General features: G+C 38.2%; 1 protein-coding gene across 1 annotated transcript in view; it reads right to left on the bottom strand.

Annotated features, from left to right (window-relative positions):
• Positions 1 to 27,840, bottom strand: part of Cntnap2 (contactin associated protein like 2) — a 2,135,903-nt gene that overhangs the window by 918,501 nt on the left and 1,189,562 nt on the right. Inside the window, exon 11 of the mRNA XM_005363796.2 lies at positions 5,999 to 6,105. Within this exon, the coding sequence (XP_005363853.1) occupies positions 5,999 to 6,105 (107 nt within the window). The remainder of the gene's footprint in view (positions 1 to 5,998; positions 6,106 to 27,840) is intronic.

Consider the following 27,840-nt stretch of genomic DNA (forward strand, 5'->3'; position numbering starts at 1 on the left):
GCTAGTCCAGGTGCGAGAGTTAGCCGAGAAAAGGGCTAGAGCTAAAGAGTCAAGCAGTGATTAAAAGAATACAGTGTCCGTGTAATTATTTCGGGGCATAAGCTAGCCGGAGGCGGCCGGGGTGCGGCTGGGGTGCTGGGGACCCGCCGACATTTCCACCCACAGGGGCTGTGTGACCTGGAGCAAGGTGCCTTTATCAGGTTGAGACAGTGTCTCCAAGGCAGTGAATGCTGAGCTGAGAACCAGGGAGGCAGAGAAATGTACACAGCAATGCAGAGGGAGAGGATGTACAACAGCCTTTCAACTGGGCCAGTGGCTTGGGCCCAGAGTCAGGTGGAGGTCAGAGCATCTTGCAAATTACTTACTTGGTTTTGTAGCAAGATCCCAAGTTGTCATCACTAACTCCAAGACTTAAACAAGTTCCTGGTGGCCAAAGGTTCCAGTTGTCATAGTACTGGTAAATTTGACAACATAACTGTAGTAGGTAAGATTATATTCTTTTGAAATATTACACTTTGATAAAATTACTTATAATCATGGTGGACTATAAACAACATATTAGAGGATGTATGGTAAAGTATTCATTTATACAACATATGGACCTCGAGTACCTGTTCCTGACAACAGCAGGTGGAACAGTTGCCTTAGCGAACTTCATGCTCTGCCTAGCAATGCTCTGCCTGGGAAAGATTTTAGACAGAGATATGCAGCAGTGTGAGAGCCTGCTGATCTTTTAAGATTTAAGATTTCCCACAGTTTCAAAACCGGAAAGGACCCATGCAAGTTACCTAGTTTGTCTCTTATTATTTCACAGCAGTGTCATGTCTGTATTTCAGGGTCACTATCTATCCCTTAAAAAATAGCTAGGTATAAATGCATTTAATCTCAGAATATGTATCTAGAATTTGAATGGTCTTAACAATTTCCATTCCCAAACGTTTTCTTATCTTTGTCAGATGCCCAAATTCTGTCTTTTGCCTCTCTGTTTAGGTGCATAGCCTAAAGGTTTCGTGTAATTAAGGATAAGTCTAGGAAAGTGAAGGCAATTCCATATAATGGTCACAAAATACTGAAGAGTGGTTGATTCCTAAGAGAACACCAAGTACCACAGCATGAAGGAGAAAAATCCATTAAGCTCAGAGATGAGGGATGGCTTCTTGAATTTAATTTATGTAAATAAGGACTATAATCTTCAAAGTTTAAGGAACACATGTAGGAAAATGAGATGATAATGAGATCCTAAGGAGCATTAGGAGTACTGGGAAGGAAGCCCAGAGACAACTGAAGAGTGTGTAGGGAGAGCCATTAGAGGAGGGCCACAGCTGGGTGCACAGTTTGATTTTACACGTTCTTACAACTTAGAGAGGGAGACATAAAGTGAAGTCAGTGAAACATCAATAAGCTAACAAACACACTAGCCACTAGAAGCACACACACTAGCCATCAGAAACACACATGAGCCATCAGAAGCACCCACCCGAGCCATCAGAATCACACACATGAGCCACCAGAAAGACACACACAAGCCATCAGAAGGACATACCTTAGCTGTCTGAAGCAAACATACGAGCCATCAGAAGGACACACACTAGCCATCCACTGATTCTTTTCTTGGGGATTCAGTCTACTTTATGGTAAAGTAGCTCTTAGAAAAGTCACTGAAAGCCAGGTGGTGATGATGGTGCATATCTTTAACCCCAGCACTTGCGAGGCAGAGGCAGGCTGATCTCTGTGAATTAGAGGTCAGTCTGGTTTACAAAGCTAGTTCCGGCTTACACAGAGAAATCCTACCTCAAAAAGAAAGAAAGAAAGAAAGAAAGAAAGGAAGGAAGGAAGGAAGGAAGGAAGGAAGGAAGGAAGGAAAGAAAAAGAAGTGACTAAAAATGGGCCATGTTCAGAGAAAAAATTTCAAGTATAAAATGGCAAGAAATGAAATGATTGTGTATAATGGTTTAATGCTTATCACCAATTATTTCCTTTTGGTCTTGGTTAACAAAAACAGAACTTTTCCCATCCCAGGATTTCATCATTTCTAGGATGGGATTCTAACCACAAATGACAAATTCTGAATTCTATTCACAATTTACTGAAAAGAATATTTGATGAATAAGCAAATTAGCTTTAAGGTCCATTGGTTATTCTGGAGAAATATGCTGTCGAAGCCAATCCATGTCCACAAATTCCTGTATGTTGCAGAAATGGTAGGCAATGATGGAGAGCAACATGAAATTAAGGGCAAATTGTGTGGTCTGGACAAACAGAGGTTCAAATCAAAGCACAGTCCCTCTGAATGGAGTGCATTGAAAACACTGGGTGCTGCGTGGGTCCAAGCTTTTCCAGTGTCCCCAGGTGCCATCCTAGTTAATCACTCTATGGGGGTTCCTACAGGCATTTCACCAGTCAGAACACAGAGGCTCCAAGGGCTAAAGTAGCCAAGGGTACTTGATGGAGACGAGTGGAAAGCCAGCCATTATGATCAGGCACAAAGGCTTGATCAAGGTACTTAATCAAGACATTTCTGTTCCTCCTTCACCAAGCGAGCATCAGTGTAGAAAATGAGCAAAAGAGCCTTTGTAGACTAATTTTAGGAGTTGAAACTCTACCAAACGTTTGTTACTGTAGGTCAACTTGTACCTCCATGTAACTAAACGCAAAGGCTCCAAATGAGCAACTCCACTGTGCTTTTAGTTTCACAACCTTGAAGAGTAGGAGTGACTTCAAGTCAACCGTTAGTTCACAGGAATAAGGAGTCTCAAAGAAACCCCAGGATTTTCTACATGGCTACATAGTACTCCATGGACTTAGTCTCATGTCAAAATTGTCCATTAGGAACACAACTCATGACACATATAATTTTGTACACATTATGTACTATGTGTCAGTTCATCTAATTGAACTGACTAGTCCCTATTGGGAGCATTAAGATACACACACACACACACACACACACACACACACACCACAATCTTTAGGTTATTGTGAAGCAAATATCCTTCAACAACACACAAGATAATGCTTTCAAACAAAAGTTGTCTCGAAGAATGAAAATTGTTTTTTTCTGCTCTTACACTAGCTAAATATTCAAGATACAGACTGTATTAAAAGAAGACAACAAGGGGTTGAGTTTTCATTCTGGAAAGGAGTAATTTGACTTTTATAGAGATAAAAATAGAACAGGGAACCAGCAAGATGAAGCCCCAGGACAAGGGAACCGGTAGGGTGGGGCTCCAGGACATAGACTAGCAGGTTGACAGACCAGGACATGAGGGCCAGCAGAATGGGGCCCCAGAACATGAGGGCCAGCAAGATAGAGTACCAGGTCATGGGGACCAGTAAGATCAAGTACAATGGCATAGGAACCAGCAGCATCAAGTACTAAGACATGGGACTGGAAGGATGGAGTTTCAGGGCATGGGGACCAGCAGCATGGGGCCCTAGGACATGGGGACTAGCAGGATGGTGTACCATGACATGAGGATGAGCAGGATAGATCTCCATGACACGGTGACCAGCAGCATGGATCCAGGACATGGGGACTAGGAGGATGGTATATCAGGACATGGTGCATGAGGCTATTTTCCTCTTTCGCTTTTGGGGGTGGCCAAATATGAACACATCCAGCATCATTCTGACACTTTCAGTTATTGCTTTCAGAAGTCAAATTCAATTACTCAATTAATAGTATGTATTTGTAAAATTGGTCCTTAATGATGGGAGCAAATATGATTGGCTTTTCAATTCGATATCAAACAATCAATGAGAGAGAAGACATTTATCAAAACATCAATTTCTTGCTCTTTGATTCTAGATAGAATTACAGACACAAAAATCTCATGATTAAACAAGATGTTTATAAATAGCTAAATGAACTATATGGGTAAAAGGAAAGTTTCTGCCTTGATCAAAGCCACTTTGTTGTAGAAACTTTATAGTGACTATTTACTGGCAGTCAACTCTGAGATAAGGCTGTTTAAAGTAACTTCAGTTGTAATTTCTTACTTTTAAGTAGCTTCATGATTGTTTTTGCTTGTGAAAACAATATTCTGTGCTGAGTACTTTATATATCATGAATGCCCTTTTAAAATATTTATTTGGCCCAGCAGTTGTGGTACACACTTTTAATCCTAGCACTTGGGAGACAGAGGCAGGCAGATATCTGAGTTTGAGACCAGCCTAGTCTACAGAGTTCCAGGACAGCCAGAAATACACACAGAGAAAACCTGTCTTGAAACACAAACATAAAGACAAATTGTTTTTATATTATGTGTATATTGCTTTGCCTGTATGTGTGTATATATGTATATGTGTGTGTGTATGTATGCATGTATGTGTAGGAACTGTGTGCCTGGTTTCCACAGGGTCAAGAGGGCACCAGTACCCTGGGTGCTGGAATTATAGATAGTTGTAAGCTGCCATGTGGGTGCTGGGAGACAAATCTAGATAATCTAAAAGAACAACTAGTGCTCTTGACCTCTGAGCCAACTCCCCAGCCCTAAACATAAAATGTGTATCTTTATGCTGTGATTTAATCATTAAATATCTCCACATCATTGTTTATATTTTTAAAAAGTTCTTGTATTACATTGTGCATGCATGTGTGTGCTTGCATGCTCATGCATGCACGAGTGTGCACATACCAGGGAAGTCAGGTGATAACTTATGGGAGTTGATTTTTTCTTGTACTATATGTGTCCTAGAGATCAAACTCAGGTTTGATACCAAGCACCCTTACCTACTGTGGTATCCCACTGGCCCCAATGCCAGTTTTTTTTTTCACTCTTGATTTTTAGAATCTCATTAGACAAAATATTTAAGTGAAAAAAAAATAATTATAAGAAACATTTTTTTTTTAAATGTAGGCTTACAGTATAATCTAAACATAATTTCGTATTACACATTACTAAAAGTAACAACATGGAAAGGCATAGGTACTGCATTTTTACTATCCCCAAGACGCTATCTGAGAATGTTTTGCTTGCTATTTCCTAAAAGTGAACTGAAGAACAGTCAATCTATATAATTTGAGAAGTTGTATTTGAGATTTTCTGTGTTTTAGAGCTGTGGGACCAAGTTAGATTTTTGTATTGCCTTGCTTGTCCTTCTGTACATGGATAATGTGCATACTCACACATGAACACACACACCTTTACACATAAACACATACATGTTAGTGAACACTAATGTGCAAAATAACCAAGTATGTACACACATTCATATCCATATGTCAGATAACATGTGACTCCCTTATCTCCTAATTGTATGTTATGATAAATCTGTTTTCAGTAATAAAACCATCAGAACATTTTCAGGAAATGAATATTACAATGGCAGAGTTAGAAATTGCTTTAAAAATACTCAAATTAAATATTTTAACTTTTCTTTAAACGTTCAAGATAATGCTATGTGAAATAAAGCAAAATGTCATTTATCAATCATCTTTGTATCTTACCTTTTACCTTTATTATTTTTAAAAATCATGTTCTCAGAATTTTATTTTTTAGGTGTAACTTCAATGGACTTATCCACTGTCTGACACATTTCTCTGCTTTAAAAATAATGGAACAAAAATTTGGGTGAAAGCACGAGGCAAGCATTGCCCAGAAACTAAATGTTCCAATTATCCTCTGTCCTGCTTCTCTCTGATGTGTTGATGAATGAGGATCCAGTTAGCAACATCACACTAACACAATTCCCAAGCAATCTTTTGGGACAAGCATGCCTTAGTCACAAGAAGTGAATCCAATCACAACATCCCAATTTCACATATGGAATGTTGGACGTGCCTGTCCCTCTTTAGAGTCATTAGCTGGGGGAGAATCTATTTTGACAACTAGAATACCATTTTGGAAAAATTAGAATGCAACCTTGAGGTTTTTTCTTCCCCCAGAATGAAGCAGAGCAAGATGTGTGTAATTCAGGTTGCTATGCTGTAAAGCGTAGCTGAAGACCATGAGTCCCATGCAATTACAAGATGAAAGTGAGATAAATTGGCACTCACAGTTGTGGCAGGTGGCCCCGCTGTATCCTGTCTCATCACAAGTACATTTGAAGCTGTCCCATGTTTGCGAGCACTTCCCACCATGCTCACAGTGATTGGGCACACATCTGTCAGAAAAAGAGACACAGAAATAAACCAACAAGCAAATGAGATTTATGAGTGGCCAAATTCCAAGCTGTTTGGGCAATATATCATTTCAATGCCAGATTGCCTTGCTAAAGCAATTAATCCTTGTTAGTTTAAGCAGATTAATATGATTCATGATAGAAGGTGCCAGACACACAAAAGATGATGTATCACAGGCCTGGTGTGTCCCCTTTTGAATAAACCATAGACACTATCACACAGTTCATGTGTTCATTTTCATATCACAGATTCATTTTAGTTTAATTCTACAAAGGACAAAGATACCACCTAAGTTTCCTATTGGTGAGAAATGGAAGAAGAGCCATCTGACTTTTTGTTCTACTTTTTTTAAAAACCGAAGTCAATAGCACTAAAAATGGGTTTGCTACAACAACTTGTGGTTCTGAAACAATGGCACAGAGACAACAATAGAATATATCAGCCTGATAGGAGCCTCAAAAGTCTCCCTCTATACCCATCTGGATAGTTAAAGATGCCTACTTAAAGTGTCTGCAAGCATAAGTTAGAAGGAAAAAGTGTAATTGCACACAAAGCTCTACAAGGCAAAAGTAATTAATGACTAAAAATGGGCAATTATACTATATTGTGAATACTTTAAAAATACATAATTATTAATTTACATTTTATTTTATATTTATCTTGATTTTTATGTATGTGTTTATATGAGTGCAGGTACCCTCAGAGCCCAGAAGAAGGTGTAGGGTCCACTGCAGCTCCAGTTCCATATGATTGTGGGCTGCCTGGACCCAAACTTGGCTCTTCTACAAGAGCTGTAAACACTCTTAACCATCAAATCATTTATCAAGGTCCTCAAGTTTTACTTTAAAGCCAATACTCAAAAGTGGGAACATTGTACATATTAGTGGCCTCCTGTACTGTTTCAATGTGCTGTTCTCTTTGTGTTATGATTAAGGTTAAATATATCAATATCTTAAATGTTAATCACAGTGAAAAATATTTAAAATCTCTTTACCATGTATAGAACATGGTTGTTATATCTAGTCACAACACACAAGGACTTCTTCCTCCTACCTAACTGAAGCTTGATCCACTGATAACCTTTTCCCAGCCCTCTCTGACCCCCAGGCTCTGGTCACCATTATTTTTTAATCTTTAATGAAGTCAACGATTACAATGAAATTATATGACAACTACATTTCTGGGTATGACTTGCTTTAACTCAATTAATAATCTCAAGTTCAATCTATCTCATCTCCCAGTGACAGAATTTTTTTCTTTTATAACTGAATAGAATTCCTTTGTGTACACGTACCATGTTAATTTTAGAGATAATGTCCATGAAGTTGGTAATTATTAAATAGGAACTAGAGTTCTAACAAGTGAGAACTATACCCATCTGGACCACCACTTCCCTGAAACAATTTTTTTACCTTAATTCTACCGTGAAATTATGGTTGGAATGTGGTTTGAGACACACATGCATCAATGACACACTTTCCTTCCTGTTCGTACCACCTTTGTGCCCATCGGACACATTCCCTACATCTTTCTTTTTTATAGTGAGCATTAAGGTACTCACAGTCTGAAACGGAGATGTTGTTATGAATTAACATTCAAGTAAGAATTTTAATATTTGAATCAGAAACACATCAAAATAGAAATTCCCTACCAATTTAAAGCAGCAGCATCTACTGTGGTGTTTCTGCATATTGGATTACTGAGAGACCGTAAGTATTAGCTAAAAGACCTGATTTATTTTGTCTCAGAGACCAAACCTTGTAACCTTTGCTCTTGATTTAGCATCAAGAGTACTTGTAGTAGTAGGGCATACAGCTCAATATGACATTGTGGGTATGCTTAACAAAGTAAATACACTGTAAGTGAGAACTCTAATGAGGGTGGGAATGGGAAACAACACAAAATGGGTAAGAAACGTAGTACAGAACCTCATAGGAAGCATTCAATGGACACTGCAGGCACAGTTTGGAGCTTTGAGTTGAGCATTTAGACTATGAAATAAGAAAATAAAAGCCATTATTATTGGGTTAAAATAGAATATAAGTAAAGGTACAACCTTGGTTGGATAAAAAATTCACATTACTCTCAATAGCAACTTTCTTTTCCTGTGATGGCTCTGGTTTTATATAGGTCACAGAAATGATCCTCGTCCAATAATCTCTGAATCTAGTTGGAGGTTTGGTTCAGAGGAAGAGTCATCCAAAATATGAGGAGTACTTGGATGAGTCATGGGACAGATATAAATGCTGCAGAAATTTGGATACCACATTAGTTAAAAGTGGAGGATAGTTAGAGGGTTTAACTAAGTTGGGGATATTTTATTTGCATCTTAAAAGACATTTTAAAAGTATTTTTTTTAAGTGGCTCTGGCAGAACAGAACAGAAAAGTGATGGGAATGAAGTATAACAACAAGTGACAGGTTGTCCTGGTTTGTTCCTCTTGGCTATTTGCACAGTCACTGTACACTGCAGACCCCCAGCATGGCCCCTCCCTGCACAGCAGGTGCTTACAAGAAACTGTCCTCATTTCCCACATCATGAGAGAAAATTAATGAATGGAAACTCCTGACATCACAGAAAAGCATGTTAGATACTTAATCTTGAAATTCAGTAAAGACATACCCTTTTGGTGGTATATTTAACTTTCCAAATTCTCTTGGGTTAATATTAGCTCAGTCTGGATGTTAAAGTCATTTACATCAGCTCATCACACCAATTAATTCAGGGGAAGGCAGTGCAGAAGTGGGAAAGGGAAACCAAATTGGAAACTAAGTATGCTTTAAATAATGTTCCTTAGAGAATGATAAAAACATAAGTGTGAATTTAACCCCATGAGACACATAGAACCATCACAGGAGCAAAGAACTAACTGCTCCTATCAGTTTGCAGAATGAATTTTTTAATTAATTGTTTTTACTAAATAGAATTTTCATATTTTATTTTAAATATTTGCTTCTCAATGTTTCTATTTTTGAACTGGTGTTCTCCTTGTGTAGATTCTAGTTCTTAATGGTAGGGCATTAAATAAATTTCCAAAACAAGTTGATTTATACGTTATATCACACCTAATATCTTATCACTGCATTTCAAACTACTAAAACCAGTTACCAAGAGAAATGAAATAAATTAACCTAATATTCTAATTAGCATTTCTTATCTTGTATTCCTGTAGAACTACTTCCAATGCACTGTTATGATGTCCTCTAGTAATTAGTTATTGGTGTATCCATCTCTTCTACCTGGATGTTCCCATAGCAAAGTGTGTTTACTTACCATTCTTCGCATAATGAAGTGTCTATTCCATACTCAGCATGACTGGAGAGAGACTCAGATGCATGAAATGCTACCTAAGTTTTACCACTATGGATATAAAAATCACTTCTGAGGCAATGAATCATCTCCTTGACTCAGAGAAAAACAGATTAATTTTTACCTAGGTTTTTAGTCTTAAACATACATTTGCTCCAATAGACCATTTTTTTAGGGGGCGACGGGAAATGTATAATTTTCTTCGTGGTGTGTGCTAGCTTGAAAGTTTGATTCACATCAAAAATAAATCAAAATGATTTGACTGCTTCAACCTGAGAAGGCTTTGGCCTAGGCCTGGAGACATGCAGGGCTGAAGTTGGCAGGTGCTGATTTGTTCTGATCGGAAAGCTCTGGAAGTAGTAGTGCATGCAATTACCCATTCCTGACAGCCTGCTGTCCCAGACTCTTTTAGCTAGATTTATCCTTCCAGTTAAAGTTTTACATAGTGCTTTAGAATCCAAATGCATTCTTTAAGCTATTTTTTTTAAATCTGTTTCTTGAGGATTTCATATATGTCCATGATGTATTTTGGTCATATTTTACTACCTCCAGCTCTTCCCTGGTCCTTCCCACATCTTCTTCTCAACTTCATTTCCCCTTTCTTCTTAGTGATCCATTGAAGCCAGTAAGTGTTAGTAATCATTCCATGAGTGTGGAGCCATTCTTTAGAGCAAAGTCAAGGATCAAGGATCACAGCTTGAAAAAAGAGTGGCTTTTCCTCCATTCGCAGCCCTCAGCTAGGAGTGTAGGATCAGATGTCCTTCTCCCATCTACGCTGGGGTGTTAACTGGCTTGGTCTTGTACATGGACTATACAGGTAAAGTAGCTGCTTGGAGTTCACGGGTGCAGTGCTCTTGTTGATCTAGAAGATACCCTTCTGTTCCAGGTTCCTGGACCTCTGGCTTATAAAACCTTTCTGCTTCCTTTCTCCCTTAATAGTCTCTGCATTCTATGGGTAGAGGGTATGATACAGGTATCCCATTTTGGTGCGGGAGAATTGTCTGTATTCTGTCAATCATGTTTTAAATAAAAGCTGATTGGCCCATTAGCTCTAGCCTCTCACTGGCTAACTCTCATATCTTGATTAACCAATTTTTCTGATCTATGTTAGCCATGTGGCTCAGTACTGTTTTTTCAGTGAGGCAGATCACATCCTGCTGCTTCGGTGATCTGGGCAGGAGTGGGAGGAATCAGCTTCCTCCTTCCCAGAATTATGGCTGAGGACCTTCCCTGACACTTCTTTGCACACTGACCAGTTGTGAGTCTCTGTATTGACTGTCTCCACAGGAAAAAAAAAAGAAATTTAATCTTTTCTGATGAGGACTGAGAGCTGCACTAATCTCTGGGCTTAGAGAAACCGATTTAGAAGGCAGTTTGCTAAACGCATTTTTTAAAGTGAAGCTTGTTTGTGTTCCCAATACATAAGGCAAATAAAGGCTGTGGCTTTAAAGTTTCAGTCAGTGTACAATTCCTTAATATAAAATGAATCAGTACAGACAGCTTGTTTGGAAGGATGCAACAATTCAATTCAGGGTTATTAGGACAGTTGCATTTTTATTGCACCCAAAACATCTCTTTTATTTTTGTACTTGATTTCAATTGCAAAACGTTGAGGAAATTGGGATTCATGGCTCCAAGAAATAGCCAGCAGTAGCAGATTTGTTTGTTGACGGCAGCTTCCAGGTTTATGAGCTCTACTGAATCAGCCAGAGAGAGCAGAAGAAATTTTATCTCTTGTATAAAACAAAATGTTTTTCTGACAGTTATAAATCAATTACCTTGGTAATCTCCAAAGGGGTTTAAAGGTTTTTGTTTTTATCTCTATATTGTTTAAAAGATTAAATAAAGCTGGGCATAGATCTGTGATAGAATTTCAGCCTAGTGTGCGCAAAGCTCTAGTCAAACCTTAGCACTGTCAAGTCCAAACTGAGTAAAATCTTTCTAGTACCTTTGGGGGCGCATTTGGTTCTTGGGAACCCAGTAGGTTGTTTACAATGATGCTGTACATATCTGCCTGGGAACATGCTCACACTTACAAATAACAAGAAGCAGAACGTTTACTACAAGAGATCCTTGCCACTTATCTCCTAAGTCCATGGCACTCAAAAGTGGTGCTTCCCAAATTTTTGTGTGGGGGGGAGTAACTTGAAATTGCTGTGAAGGTAAGGTTGTGATCCTTGAGCTCTGGGTGGAGTCTGAGATTCCCAACATCTTACAAGGTCTTTGGTGATGATTTTGGGATTGGTCCGAAAATTTGACTTGGAATAACAAGATGCAAGGGCCTTGAACTTCTCAGTAGAGGGTATCCAGGGAGTATGGAGATGCTGAGGAAATGGAGACACTGCCAAAAAGGAGAAAGCAGGAAGAAGGGGTGGAGTCATGCTCCCAGAGAAATGTAAACTAGTTACCCATTTTTTCAAGACCACTTTTGGGTTTTGTTGTTGTTTGTTTTTTTTTTTTTTACATCATTCTTACTGTTTAAAAAAATGATCTACTGGAAACAGCATACAATAATTTCATCTTATTCACTAAAATGAATTACTCCAGAACATGACTGTGAACTTTGTGTCCTCTGTGGCAGGTGATCACTTATTGGAAAGACTGTTGTGCCTCACTTTGACACTGAGTTCAGTCTGTGTTCTCAGTCTCAGTCAGCTACCATGTTTCGTTACCTGGTTCTCATGCCTACATGCACGATAGACTTTTGATTTGCTTTTAGATCCATATAGATTATATTGCTGCTCATTAGCATGCCTTGTTCTAAATTTAAAAAGGGAAAGACTGTTTTGTGCACTAAGAGAGCATTTGCTGAACCATGGGATGATTATTTTAAATGATTTATATGTTATTAATCCCATGTAAATTATCCTTAATGTATGGTTTTTCTTTTTATCCCAATACCAAGTCTTATTTTAACTTTTGAGGAAAAAAATCCCTGAGAATGTTTGAATGCTTAAGTACTGGCGTGGACATTTTTGAATTTCAGAGGCACTCCAATAATTGGGTAGGGTCTCTTTCCATGTGAATTTCTATATTGAAATTGCTGAAATAGTTATACTTCAGTTTTGGCTGAAGTTATAATCACTGTGAGGTATATATCACTGATTCAACCAAGTGGAAGTTATATGGGGAAATAATAATCATCGTGGATCACAATTTAATAACTCATTGTTAGGGAGCTTAATAATGTAGAGATACTAATGTAAAATTGATGGTTTTTCCAACAAGAATTTATTTATGAAAATACTTTCATTCAGAGATATTTATTGTACTTCCTACATTATATCCAAAGTTTACATTAAAAACTAATCAAGCAGGTTTGGTCTATATCATCCAGCCATTACATATTTCTAGAAGAACTGTTACCATCATTCATTGTACTCTTAAAAATGAGCACCTAATCTTGGCCTTGTTCATTATTATTTTATTTTATTATAATAAACCAGAGAGCCCTCTATCTTCCTTTGTTAACGTACTTAGAATTTTTCTTTTACAATCAACTCCCTATGGTTTTATGAATAAAACATCTTTACAGTGATTATGCTCATAGGAGGAGAATCTGCAGGATCAGCAGTACCTTCACTGTCTCCAAGTCAAACTGTATTGAACCTAAATAAACATCAGCAAGTTCTTCTTAATAAGGAAGTTTCGCGCTCCTGGCCAGACATTCTAAATGATTTCTAGAGAAGCAAAGACAAGAGTTTCATCTTCAGGAGACTTCTTATTTGTGAAATGCAATTCTCAGTCAGTTCTACCTGTCTGCTATCTATTTATCAACCATCTATCACCTATCCTCTTGTCATCCTTCCATCTGCCATCCGTCTGTCCATCCACTTGTCCATCTGTTCATCCACCCATTCTTCCTTTCATCTGACCACCCATGTCATCTATTTATATTTATCTATCTATCTACCTATCTATCTACCTATCTATCGTCCACCTGCCTACTTACCTATCATCTGGGTATCATTTATTTATCTGTCCATCTTCATGGTTGTCTTGATGTCTACCTTGTGGCATAGCACTCAAAATGGTGACATAAGCTTAGTGAAATAGGGCACTAGCAAAATAATGATAATAAATTTAGGGTAATAGGGTACCAGCATATGAGAATATAAAAGTTTATGGAAAAGTCCATGTTTGAAATAAAGCTTAGATTTGGTAACCTGGAAGAATGCAATACTTTTTGACATGGAGAAAAGGCAAGGGACACCTCTAGTTTGGAAAACTGCAATGTGTGGCTACGAAATCTGGAACTGATAAGGTTGGAAAGACTGGACTATCATTGTGGGATTGCAAACTATAATGGATTGGAGTGTTGCCCAACAGCCACCTTCCCTTCTCTCTTAGTCCCACCCTTCTTACACTCACAGGTCCTGCCTTCTTCATGTGGTCAAGGTCCTTTTGACAGACAGACTAACCCTATCTCCAAGGGACCAGAAGGAAAGAACCAGGATTGGTGAAGAAGCCATTAAGCTACGGCACATTGTTCCCCTCAGTGTGAGAATTGCTTTTAAAGCAACATAATGCGTCTGTTGACACAAAGCCATCAGCTAATGATAAAATTTGTCAGGGTTTCTTTAAATTCAGTGACCCTGTGGATAAATCCAAAGCAATGGGGTTGTGAAGTGCATACCTGGATGAACTCCAGCATGAGTTCAATTTTAAAAAGTGCATGCACTATTCTGCCCCCCCCCCTTTAAATCTCTTTTTTAGACTCTTCCTAGAAATCAACCTGTGAAGGTTAGGCTTGATACAGATACCCCACAATGTTAGAGTAGTAAAAGAATAACATATTGGTGCTCTCGGTTCCAAATATCGTGACAGCCCTGGTCCTCCAAAGCATATATTTGTTTGAAAGAAGTACATTCCTGTGCAGTTTAAAACACTATTATTTCTGTTTTTATTATAGCCACAAATCCATTCTGATTCAGACAGAGCCACAGTTAACTCCACTCAGGGCATAACTACAACTTGGTCCTCATTGTGACATAAAATCCTTGGAGGTTGCTGCTTTTCAAATAATTATGTGTGACCATACATGACTAAGAACTACAAACATCTGAGCCAATAGTTATCAACTGAATGCATGCTGCTTGAGTTCATCTTATGCAGGCATTTATGTTACATTTGGATTCTGGAGACTATAGCTTTGCTTATTAGTTCAGTATGTATTGATTGAGTCCTACTATGTTTAGTGAACCTGGCTGTACTGGCTGGTTTTGTGTTAACACAAACTAGAATCATCAAAGAGAAAGGAGCCTCTGTTGAGGAGATGCCTCCATGAGTTCCAGCTGTGAGTCATTTTCCCAATTAGTGATCAATGAGGGCAGGGCCCAGCTTATGGTGGGTGGTGCCATCCCTGGGCTGGTGGTCCTGGGTTCTATAAGAAAGCAGGCTGAGCAAGCTAATGGAGAGCAAGCCAGTAAGCAGCTCTCCTTCGTGACTTTTTTTTTTCTCGAAACAGGGTTTCTCTGTGGCTTTGGAGCCTGTCCCGGAACTAGCTCTGTAGACCAGGCTGGTCTCGAACTCACAGAGATCCGCCCCTTCATGACTTTTGCATCAGCTCCTGCTTCTAGGATTCTGACCTGTTTGAGTCCCTGTCCTTGACTTTCTTAAGTGATGAACAGCAATGCTAAAGTATAAGCCAAATAAACCCTTTCCTCTCCAACTTGCTTCTTGTTCATAGTGTTTTGACACAACAATAGAAAACTTTACTGAGACACTTGCCATCTATCAACATTTCTTATTCAGAAGTCTACCTGCAAAAAACATTTCAAGGGACTTGTGTAATGATACATAGCTCATTTATGTCCAAGATTCTGATCTATTTTCATAGGCAAAATAAAGCCAGAGCATTAGGGGAATATATGTCCTGCAATATAATCTTGACTTCTAATAGAATGGCTTAATTAATCAGAATTACTAAACATGGAGAGACATGGATGAGATGAAACCCCAAATCAAAATTCTGCTTTGTTTTGTTGTTTTGTTTTTTGAGATAGGGTTTCTCTGTGTAGCTTTGGACTCTGTTCTGGAACTCCATTTGAAGAACAGGCTGGCTGTGAACTCACAGAGATTTACCTGCCTCTGCCTCTGCCTCTGCCTCTGCCTCTGCCTCTGCCTCTGCCTCTGCCTCTGCCTCTGCCTCCCGAGAGATGTGCACCTCTACTTGGCTAAAAGTAAAGTTCTTGTTAACACACATTATATACGTATGTGTGTGTGTATATATATATATATATATATATATATATATATATATATATATATATATCACATGTGTATGTATATATGTATATACCATGTGTGTGTGTGATAATGTGCACACATGTGATATGCATGAGGATGCCTGCAAAGACCAAAAGGGGGTATTGTATGCCCTGAAACTAAAGTTACAAACAGTTGTAAATTGCTGCACACTGCTACTGAGAGCTGAACTTGAGCCTCCGGAAGAACAGTAAGTACTCCTAGCTGCTAAGTTACCTTTTCAGACTATAAATACATATTTTTAAAAGATGATTACATGTGGCCTAGACTACAATGGGGAACATAAAGGCAAGGTCAAATGTTGTGTCAGTCTTCCATGCAGAACCACATAAAAGTCTCCAGTAGGATGAAGCAGCCAAGAAACAGAGAGACCAAAGGGCTACATTATTAATCCATTACTGGGAGGTAGAAATTAAATTAAAATGCCTCAGATATCCTGTGTTTAGGAACCAGTGATAACTGGTGACATTTTCAGCATGAGCTAATGAGTTTTCCTGTACAACAAGAATCTTTTAAATCCTATCAAAGCTTTTAGGATAGTCCATTCACATTTACGCTTCTACTTTGCTTTTCCCATTCCCCAATAAGCTGAATTTTGAGTGATGTGCAAAATATAACTCTGAGAAAGTTATTAAGTTTCATCTCAGCTGTGTGTGTGTGTGTGTGTGTATACATGTGCATACCTGTGCTTACAGGGAGAAGAGTAACATTAAAAAGAGGGGCAGGAAGCACTGTAGCAGAAAAGTAAGAGTCCAGTGGTGGAGAGGAGACCAAAACACTTCTGGATAGCACGTGGCCCTTATCATCATGAACTCACTGCAGTTTTCAGTTACCTGTACAGGGCCATCTGCATTAAGACTGGGCCTGTCAATATGCAATCATAGACAGAGACAACTACTCACCAATAACTACTGTTTGTTTGTGGATGGTGGAAAAAGGGAAGACATTACCTACAGTATTGTTGAAACTACTAGTGAGTTCCTCATGCTCTAGTGGGGAGTCCCACATTCATACTCAGGCAGACAAGAGGGTGGAGCTGGTGAAACTCAGTAGGTCACAAGACAAAAGACACATGAAGAGAAAGGAAACTCTAGGGAGGAGAGGAGTTTGATAAAGATAGAGGGGGGGCAAGGGAGGATGGGAGGTTAAGTGTGATCAGATACATTATATTTAATGAATAAAATTTTTCAAATAAATTTAGTAAAAAAGGAAGAAAAATATCTAAAATGCATTGAGATTCTTCTCAGTAATATTTTCTCTAAGTATCGGCTTTAAGTGGCATGTGCCTAACCTATGGATACGCTTTATTTCCCCCACCACCTACTAGAGCTTGAATTACTACAGTATGAACAATTTCAAAGGGAAATTAGGAACAGTGTTGGGGTAAGCAGAGAATGCAAGATGAGAGAGGAAGACAAGAGCCAGAAAGAGGAAGAACGAGGAAGATGGAACCAATGCAACTGCTTCTTCCTGGGAGATGAGGACCCCAGGTATTGTTGACAGGCGTTAGGAAAGTCCTCACAGGTTCCACAGGTTGTAGGAAAATATAAACCCTGAGATCTGGAGTATTCTATAAGATTATTCTTTGTAGATTATAAACCACTATATTAGTAGCTCTTCACAAATTATAAACTATTATTGGCACACTGAGAGAAATGCTTTGATGAAACAGAGTTGAAGACTTAGAAAAAAATTAAAGGCAGCTATGTAAATACTAACACTGGCATGCTGTCCATGAAGGAAAATGGATTACTTAATTAATTATGAAAGTCAAATAGTTGTTTGACTGAGGAATAAAGTAATGTCCCCTATTTCATGCCTATGAATAGTTTAAGATATATGAAAACATTTAAACATGAAGTGAAAATTAAAGTATGGAAGAATACTCTTGTAATCTATTAATATGGAAAATATTTCATAGAAAGACCCCAAATTCAATAGTCATAAAGCTTTATTTTTTAAAATTCAACATGTTTTATTTATTTATTTTCCTATCTAGGTAATGAATTAATAAAGCATGTTGTATCTCTGTATTTATGGGATATTGTTTCTAGTACCTTCCACAAATACCAAAATATACTTATATAAAATATATCACATATACAAAACATGTTATATTTTCTTTTTGTTGTTGTTTTCCCTTTTATTAAAATAGATTTTTTTCTCTTTAATATATCCTGATTATAGTTTTCCCTTCCTCTACTCTTCTCAGTTCCTCCACACCTTCCGTCCCAATTAGATCCACTCTCTCTCTCCTAGAAAAGTACAGGCTTCTAAGAGTCAGTGACAAACACAACATAGTAAAATAAAACAAAACCCATCACACTAAAGTTTGATAAGGCATCCCAACCAAAGGAAAAAATCCCAAGAGAAGGCATAATAATCAGAAACCCACTCATTCACGCACTCAGGATTCATAAAAATACTAAATGGAAAGCTAAATATATATTTTACACACACACACACACACACACACACACACACACACACACGAACTGGTGTAGACTCATGCAGGCCCGATGCTTGCCTTTTCAGTCTCGGTGAATTCATATAAGCTTTGCACAGTTGATTAAGAGGTCCTTGTTCTCCTGGTATCTTCTATCCCCTCTGGCTCTTACACTTTTTCTTATACCTTTTCCATGGGATTCTCTGAGCTTTGAGTGGAGGAATTTGATGGAGAATTTTGACTACAAATACATTTCTTTTTAAATGTTTTATGGACAAATATAACCAAATCTAAAGAGAATTATAAGTCAAGCTATAGATCGATTATAATGTGATATACAAGAACTTATTTAAGCTGTGTGCAATGTTTAAAATTTTCTAGAAATTATTCCATTAAAATATTAGCAAAGGGCATGAATCATGAGATTATTCACATACAGAAATACACATAACATTATGTGTGTGCATGTTTATGTGTATATATATATATATATAATATATATATATGAATATGAAGGTCTATTTTCTAGTTTATTTTTATGTTCCTGTAATAAAACACTGACAAAAAACAAAACCCAGTAGAGGAAAAAGGTTTCTTTTGGCGTACAGCTCACAGTTTATCATGCAGAGAAGCCAAGGCAGGAACTCATGGCAGTAACCTGAATGCAGGAACTAAAACAGAGGCTACAAAGGGGCTCTGTGTACTGGCTTTTCTCAGCTTGATCTTATCACCTTGTGTCCATCTATATATTGGGTGGCACTGCCCACAGTGGGCTTGGCCATCCTGAATCAATTAATGAAGAAAGACCACCATAGATATGGTCATACGGAAGCATGGATATATCCACTGAGGACAATTCCTCAATTGAGGTTCCTTCTTCCCGGATGACTTTAATTTGTGTCAAGTTGACCAAAATTAGCCAGCATAGTGTGCATGTCCATGCAGGCCTTAAAAATATCCATGGGCTTCATTCCTCAAACACTGCTATTTTTATTTGAGATGGGGGACTCTCAATGTCCTGATGCTTACCCAGTAGGCTTAGCTGGATGACCAGAAAGCTCTAAGTATCTGCCTTCCCTGTAATGAAATCATGTGCATATGCTACCATGTACAGCTTCTAAAGCATGAGTTCTGGGAACTGAACTCAAGGCTTCAAACTTTACCCACAAAGTCATCTACCAAGCCCATGATATGGATGACTTTGAAAGAGGAAATTATTCAATGTCAATACTACTCAAGGGATCAAAAATTAAACTTTAAGATTTTGTGCTCTTTTTCTCTGACATGTAATGGAGAGTGTCTTTTAACCTACTCCTGCACAGAGGGCATATTGTTCAGAAGGCCACTCAGTGAAGTCTATTAATTTCACATTTGTACATGTTGTACCCCAGCCATTTCATGCCCTAGAACGTATCTTACAACTCCGTGAGCACAGTTTCACAAAACTGTATTTCAAAAAAACAGGTTTATTGCGGCAGTTTTTGTTTCAGCCACAACCCAGGGGAAATATCACCAGCTAGGAACACAGTGATAAATTAAGGCAGTCTGTTCAAGGAACCCCTGGCAACTTTTCAAGAGACAAGGCAGATCTGTGTATACTTAAATCCTAAGATACATTCCCAAGAAAAAGACTAAGATGAAGCCATCCATATTGACAGCAGCCTCCATTTGTTTTTTTTAATTTATTTATTTATTAAGGATTTCTGCCTCCTCCCCGCCACCGCCTCCCATTTCCCTCCCCCTCCCCCGATCAAGTCCCTCTCCCTCATCAGCTTGATGTTTTAAATGAGGATTGCACTGTCCTGTGAAGGATCATTAGGAGGAGTGAACTGTAGTGATGCATGCTGATCCATCAGTTTCATTTGTCCCTTATAGTAGTTTGAATGCAATCATTTTCCATAAGCTCATAGAGAGTGGCACTACTTGGAGGTGTAACCTCACTGGAGTAGGTGTGGCCTTGTGGGAGGAAGTGTGTCACTGTGGGGGTGGGTTCTGAGATCTTCTATACTCAAACTACATCCAGTGTCTCAGACTACTTCCTGTTGCCTGTGGTCAAGATGAAGGATCCTCATCTCCTGCTCCAGCACACACGTTTTTTTATACCTCACCATGTCACTACATGATGAAAATGGACTAAATCTCTGAAAATGTAAGCCACCACAATTAAATGATTTCCCTTTATAAGAGTTGCCATGGACAAGGGGTCTTTTTACAGCAATTAAAACACTATCTAAGATACCCCTACAAAATTTATTCTTCATCTCTTCACTGAATCCTATGAGACAGTAACTAGAGAAAATCATTAAAATTCTGATATCACTATGGGCTCAGCCAATGAGAAACCTTTCCCAGAGTGTAGGAAGAGGAAGAAAATAGGTCTTGTTTTTTTAGTTCTCTTCTTTTGTGTTTGCTGTGAGTGACTGTCCTCATAGACAAGCAATTGTCTTTTAAGGGCATTCAGCTAGGCACCCTTGCAAAAGACCATTCCAGCTGAATGTGTTGATAGTTCAAATCTCCATGTAGAGCCAGAGAAGGGCATGCTATTCTCTTCAGAGTATCCTGCTGTGCATGTGACTTGGGGTATGTGTGTGGAATACATACATACATACATACATACATACATACATACATACATACACACACATATATGTATGCACACACACACACACACACACACACACGTTCTTCATTTATGAAGCTATGGGGAAACCCTTCTCTCTTCTGGGTAAAGCTTTCCAAGTACTGCTGGCTGAGGAAGGAGTGCCCACATAAACTCATTGGTTGCCTGTGGTAAACTTTGGTGAATAGTCACTGGGACCTTGGGAAGAAAGGTAGACATTGTTTGACAACATACCCCAAAAAGGAATGTTAGCAATAATGGTTGCATCTGTCTATGTTCTTCAATAGGTAGACACTTCTCTCAACACTTTCCTTTGCTATTACATTCTCTATCACACTTTTCTTATTAAAAAACTGATTGCCTTGAAACATCTTTTTAAAAAATTCTTTTTATTTATGAGCATAATTCATAAGTTTAGTATACCAAGTTTGTGAAATGCCCGTGGAGGCTAGAGGAGAACATGGGATCCCCTAAAACTGAAGTTACAGATGGTTGTGTGAACACATGGGTGATGGGTAACTGACTCCTGGTCATCCTCAAGAGGAAAGCCATTGTTCCAGCCCCTTAGAACATCTTTTATACAAATATATGCTGCCTTAGGTTTTTGAATTCTCTAATGTAGCAGGTAGGCCTACTTTCTTGCATTATCACTTTCCCCATGTAGCCTCCTCTATAAATAACCTGTATATAAGTAAGCTTTCTTTAAACTCTCTGAGTTTAATGGGTAGCTCTTTAGGACTGTGACTGATGCAAGTAGACTTGGATAATTTCTTTATAATTACACATATATTCATACAGATGTATATATTCTATATATGACTATTATTCAAAGAAATATCATAGGTTACAACAATGGGTTCCTTAGAGACAACCTGGTGTAGTGATGAGGTGAGAAGGCCTGCTTTTTGTCCCACCTGGATACCACACGGCTAGCTTAACACCTGAAATAACAACACACAAATTGTATTCATTTAAACACTCCCTGGCCCATTAATTCCAGCCTCTTATCTGCTAATTCTCACATCATGATGAACCCATTTCTAATAATTTGTGTAGCACCACAAAGTGGTGGCTTACCGGGAAGATTCTAATCTATGTCCATCTTGGGCCGGAGCTTCATGGCATCTGCCTGACTCTGCTTTCTTCCTCGCAGAATTCTGTTCTGTCTACTCCATCCACCTAAGGGCTGGCCCATCAAAAGGCCAAGGCAGTTTCTTTATTAACCAGTAAAAGCAACACATAGACAGATGACCCTCCTACATCAAACTGGTGATGAGGGAAAGCTTGTGTTTTTTTTACTAAACTATAAGTAATTATTTTCTTTATTAAAAATTACTAGTATATAAAAGCAAGTGATTTGGACCATTAATACAGCAGCAGAAGTAGAGAAAGAGCTACCAAGATCTTGCCAATCTAGGAAAGTATATATATATTTGGAATTCTAGCACCTCTCTTTTTCTCTTGTACATGACTCACTGCTTCCCCAGAATCACCAACTTTGCCTTTCCTGGGTTATTCCACTCAGTAAAGAGACATTCTCCTCATCTAAAGTGAACGGACACTGTTCTTTCCAAACTCCCCTCCAGTTTCTGACCCATAGCCATGCATCTTGCAAAACTTTTTTGTTTAAAAAAGTTCTTTCTTCCTTAGCCAACCCCAAACTCAAATCCACTTTCCCAGTCTGTATATGTACTTGAACTCACAGCATCTTTCTTAGTTGACTTCCAATCTCCAAAATTTTCCTAGCTTCCTATGTATTCAGCATTGGGACTCTTCCAGGGTAAAGCTCCTGGCTAAAAGCTTATGTGTGTACTTGAGGCTTTTTTTGAGAGTTACACACTCGAACAGCCGATCATTTCTTGGACATTAGGATTTACCAGGCATTCCAAAGTGAAAATGAGTGGAGATATCCTTTTCTTTTTCTCCCTATTTTTTTTATCCATGTTTGTCTTTACTTCAGCTAGTGGCATCATCTATCTATTCATTTATAACAAGAAACTTGAAGACACCTTTTCTCATATCCTGTTTCTAGCCCAGTCAAATGCAAAGATTTAGAAAAGAACTTTGCCCACATGCCTCACATGTGTTCACCTTTCTCTGACTCTTCATCTCAACACGCCATCACCTTTCTCAGGATTACCATGATCCTAGGTGAGATGCACTTCTTCCGTCATGCCTTGTCTTAATTCAGTCTCAAGAAAATGCCAGGGTGTCCTTCACTATGTCTTTTTTAAAAAGTCTTTCATGATTCTTATTATACTTGGAATAAAACAAGAGCAGCTGTGAACTGCTGCACACTCTGCTGCCTGCCTTCCTCTTCCCCTCAGTGTGTGCCCCGGTGACACCAGCTGCCTTTCATTTCCCTAGAGGGTCATATCTGCCCTTAGTGCATGTGTACACACAATTCTGCTTGCTATAAAGCAGCACAGGAAAATATTCTTTGGTGTCCTTCATTCCTTACCTTATGCATTACTTTTCAAAGTTGCCTCTTTTTTGAGTTCTCAATCTGAAATAGTAACCACTCTCATCCCATCAATGTATATTTATATTTACCAAAATTTTTTTAGCATATATCCCCTGGGCCCTTGTTTATTTTTAGTCTTCTCTACTGTCTTCCTCAGTGTTCTTCGGCCTGTTTTGTGTAGAGACATGATGACCAAGGCAACTCTCAGAAAGCAATTAACAGGGGGTGCAGAGGTTGCTTATAGTTTCAGAGGCCAATTCATTAGCATCATGGAGGAGAGCATGGGGCTTCAGCTGCAGCAGCAGCTGAGCACGGCATTCTGGTCTACAAGCAGAAAGCCTAGATCTGGCATGGCTTTTTGAAAACTCAAAGCCTGTGGTGGTTTGAATGAGAATGACCCCCATACGTTTGTATATTTGAATACTTGGTCATCAGAGCGTGTACCACATTAAAAGGATTAGGAAGCATGGCTTTGCTGTGGGAGGTATAACCTTGTTGGAGGAAGTGTATCAGTGGTGGTGGGCTTTAAGCTTTTAAAAGTCCAAGCTGAGACCATTGTCACTCTCTTCCTCATACCAGTAGATCCAGATGTAGAAATCTCAGCTACTTTTTCAGCACCAAGTCTGCTTGTATGTTAGGATACTCCTCACCATGATAATAATGTACTAAACCTTTGAAATGTAAGCAAACCCTAGTTAAATACTTTCTCTTTTATGGGCTATGGGGTCTTTTCACAGCAATAGGGCAGTCAATAACATAAACCCCACCCCCAGTGACACACTTCTAACAAGGCCACACCTACTCTAATGAGGCCAATACCTTCTAATCTTTCAAATCCTTCCAAACAGGTCCACTAGCCGGTGACTAATGTTTCAAATATATGGGCCTATGAGAAACATCAAACTACCACATCTACCTAATTATATTTTCTGTGAAGACTTGGGGCTTTTCTGCTTCTGTTGCAGTCCATAACATCTACCTATATAGTCTTAGCTGGCATCAAGTAGATTCTCTATTAATAATAGTGAAATAGATTTTGGGGAAGTGACTATCGATTAGTTTTAACAATTGGGAGTAATTTTCAGAACCTTTGAATAGAAACAGTGAAAGTCTCAGTCTGATCCATTTCATGTGATTTTTAGATAATTATTTTCACAAATATCTGTCATACAATTCAAGCTGATCACAGATCTCATGATTCTAATACAATGACACAATAATTCAACCTGTCCAATAAAAGGCTCTATATAATTTCTCCATCTACCAGGAGTTATTCCATTGATAGAAATGAAAACACATATCCGTAGCCCTCAAAATGAAGGCCTTTAATGCAGATGCAACTTTTACAAGAGCAATGGGAAACCTATGCAAATCCACCTGGTAAGTTAAGATATACTTTCACAAGATAATCATTATAGAAAAAAATTAAATACTAACAATGGAATAACAGGTGCAGAATTAAAAATTTGTAGGTCTACACATTCCCTTCATGAAATAAAATAGTATCATGGGTTTCTTTTATTGAACTTGATACTATTGTATTTTATGAGGTTAATTGATTAAATATCTCCAATGAGTGATATATTACTAATTAAATGCCTATGAACAATAGCTGACTTCATTGAAGGCTTATTACAAATGCATACAAGCAGTTGTAGTTATTTAAATAAAGGAACATTCTAAGTTTAGTGAAATAGAAAGACAGGTGCATTACACTTTTTTGCAGTAGAATATCTTTTTAATTGGTTTACGATTTCATACAAGGCTGAAATCAAATGGAAACATCTCTATTTATAGGCTTCACTGGATCCTAATGTCTCAAATATCCACTAATAAAGGTTAGTGGAGATGTTTTTATTTCCCTATGATTATACTTAAAAAATACCAGTCTAACTGAAGCCAGCATCCTGCAAAGTAGGTTGAAATAAATGCTTCTTAAAAGCCTAGAAGGATATTTTAACTTAAGGAAAGGCATTCTTGCAAGGCAGAAATAAATTTTTATAAAAGAGACTTATGTTTTCTCCCATTTAAGCTTTTTAAACATGTGTGTGTATGTTTGTGTTTGTGTATGTGTGTATGTGCCAAAATGAATTTATGTGCACCATGTGTGCAGAGAAGACCACTGAAGCCAGAAGAGGTTATTGTATCCCCTAGAATTGGAGATATGGTGGTTATGAGCTTCCATGTGTGTTCTGGCAAACAAATTCTGGTCCTCTGCAAGAGCAGCAAATGGTCTTAACTACTGAACATTTCCTCCAGAGCCCAGCTCTACGTTTTCTAGATTTAAATATAATACTATTTCCAGCCAAAAAATACATAGCACTGCTGTAGGACAATGATCTTGTACCTTGTAAAGATTTGTCAGTTGTATTGCTTTAATAAAATGCTGGTTGGCCAGTAACCAGGAGGAAGTATAGGCAGAGCAACGAGAACAGGAGAATTCTGGGAAGAGGAATGAGCAATCTGTAGTTGTCACCCAGTCGCAAAGGAAGATGAGAAGCTCTCACTGACAAAGGTGCCAAGTCACGTTGCTGACACAAACAAGAATTATGGGATAATTTAAGATGTAAGAATTAGTTAATAAGAAAAGCCTGAGCTATTAGTCCAACTGGTTTATAATCAATGTAAGCCTCTGTGTGTTTATTTGGGCCTAAATGGCTACAGGACCTGGCAAGACAGAAACCTCTGCCACCATAGATATATATGTATATACGCCTCACCAAACACATACATCCATGATACTTAGATATTTACACATTACACACAGATAGACACACAATACTATAAAAGCTCCATGTAACTCCTCCTTTAGAGTGCATCATAAATGCTGATTTTGCATTCAAATAAGACAGAACAGTTTTTCCTCAGCTCCCAAAAGTAAAAATAAAAAAGCAGCAGTGAAGAAATGAACCATGGAAGAGAAACGGCATGGGTTACCTAATGTGATACAGGCTATTTTCTCCTGTGACTTTGAGATATAGGATCCTCAGGCCTTAGATATTTGCTCAAAGACTTCTAAAACCTAGAGCCAACTTTATCAGACCAGATGATATGATCATTTTTTATTCTTCTCTCATTTATTACACATGACTGCAGTTTTTCCTCCATCTATTTTTCTCCTCACACACCTCTCCCTCCCCCATATCCACTCTTCCTTAGTTTCCCTTAAACAACAACAACAACAAAAGCTTACAATAAGGTGATGTGTGCTGTGATTATGAACAAGCGGCACCTTGCAACAATAAGGCTAGGAGGCACAAACCATCATATGAAGGCTAGACAAGGCAACCCAGTAGGACCTGCAGGAGGGTCCTAAGAGCAGAAAGAGACACCCCACCCACTGTTAGGAGGCTCAAAGGAACAAATAGTTATAGAGCTGTAACTTATATGTAGAGGAGCTAGCTCTGGCCCAGGTAGTCTCTGTGATTGTTTCTTTATTCTCTCTGATCCACTTTGAGCCCCATTTTAGTTGATTCTATGGGCCATGCTCCTGTGGTGCTCTCAACTCTCTGGCTCCTAAAGTCCCTTCTCCTCCTCCTCAATGAAATAATTACTAATGATAGTCTGCTGTACTCATAGATCAATGCTTAGCCCAGTTACCATCAGACCTGCACAATGTAGCAACTGATCAGAACAGATGCATAGCCAAACATGAGGTAGAGTCAGGGGAACCCCAGAGGATGTGATGAATCTTACAGTGGTATCATAGAAAATATTTGAGACTTGCTAAAACATCGATAATACAATACATTGCTTTTAAGATTGATTTTAACAATTTATATAGCATGTGTGCATTTTCTAAATTTTTTATAAAGTCAGGAAGCTTTACCTAAACTTGTGTCTTTATGTGTGCATATACAGAGGTTTTTATATATGGAATTACTTCTGATAGCATTAGTATTCTAGAAATTATAGATAACAGAGAATAACAAATAAAATTTTTAAAAGGAAATGATTTCTGTAATTGTCTCTTAGTAATGGAAGTTTTTTTATATCATCTTTGGTTTATAATATTGTATTAATTTCTACTAATATTGTTGAGGATTAGTAAATTTTTATCTTAGACTTAGGTTAATCATCTTCAATGCTCAAATGGTACTTAAGACTGCTTGCTGCTCCTCAAGAGGACCAAGATTGGTTTCCAGCACACACTAAGCATCTTACAAGAGTCTATACAGCTCTAGCTTTAGGGACTCTGATACTGTCTTCTAGGTTGTCGAGTGTGTGTGTGTGCGCGCACACACACACACACACACACACACACACACACACATTAAAAGAAATGTAGCTTTCATACTACTCTGGAGGCCGGAGTTCCAGGCTAGTTAGAACTACATAGTGAGGTTTTTGTCTTAAACAATCAAAAAGTCATGTTAGCATAAAATGGTCAAAATGCACGTGTATGCATGTGTCACACTTGTCTATAACATTTTAAAACATGAATTCACCTGTGTTTGTTTCTATACTAAAGAAAATAATTCAAATGGCTAGGATGAAACAAAAAGGAGCACCAGGGAGGATCATGAAATTTCTTTATTTCATCTCTTTATGATTCATATGAATAAGCTAAAAAATTTGTAGTGATACAGTGAAATTAACTGTGCCTAAGG

The sequence above is a fragment of the Microtus ochrogaster genome, linkage group LG12, assembly GCF_000317375.1.
Source record: "Microtus ochrogaster isolate Prairie Vole_2 linkage group LG12, MicOch1.0, whole genome shotgun sequence".
NCBI classification, from domain to species: Eukaryota; Metazoa; Chordata; class Mammalia; order Rodentia; family Cricetidae; genus Microtus; species Microtus ochrogaster.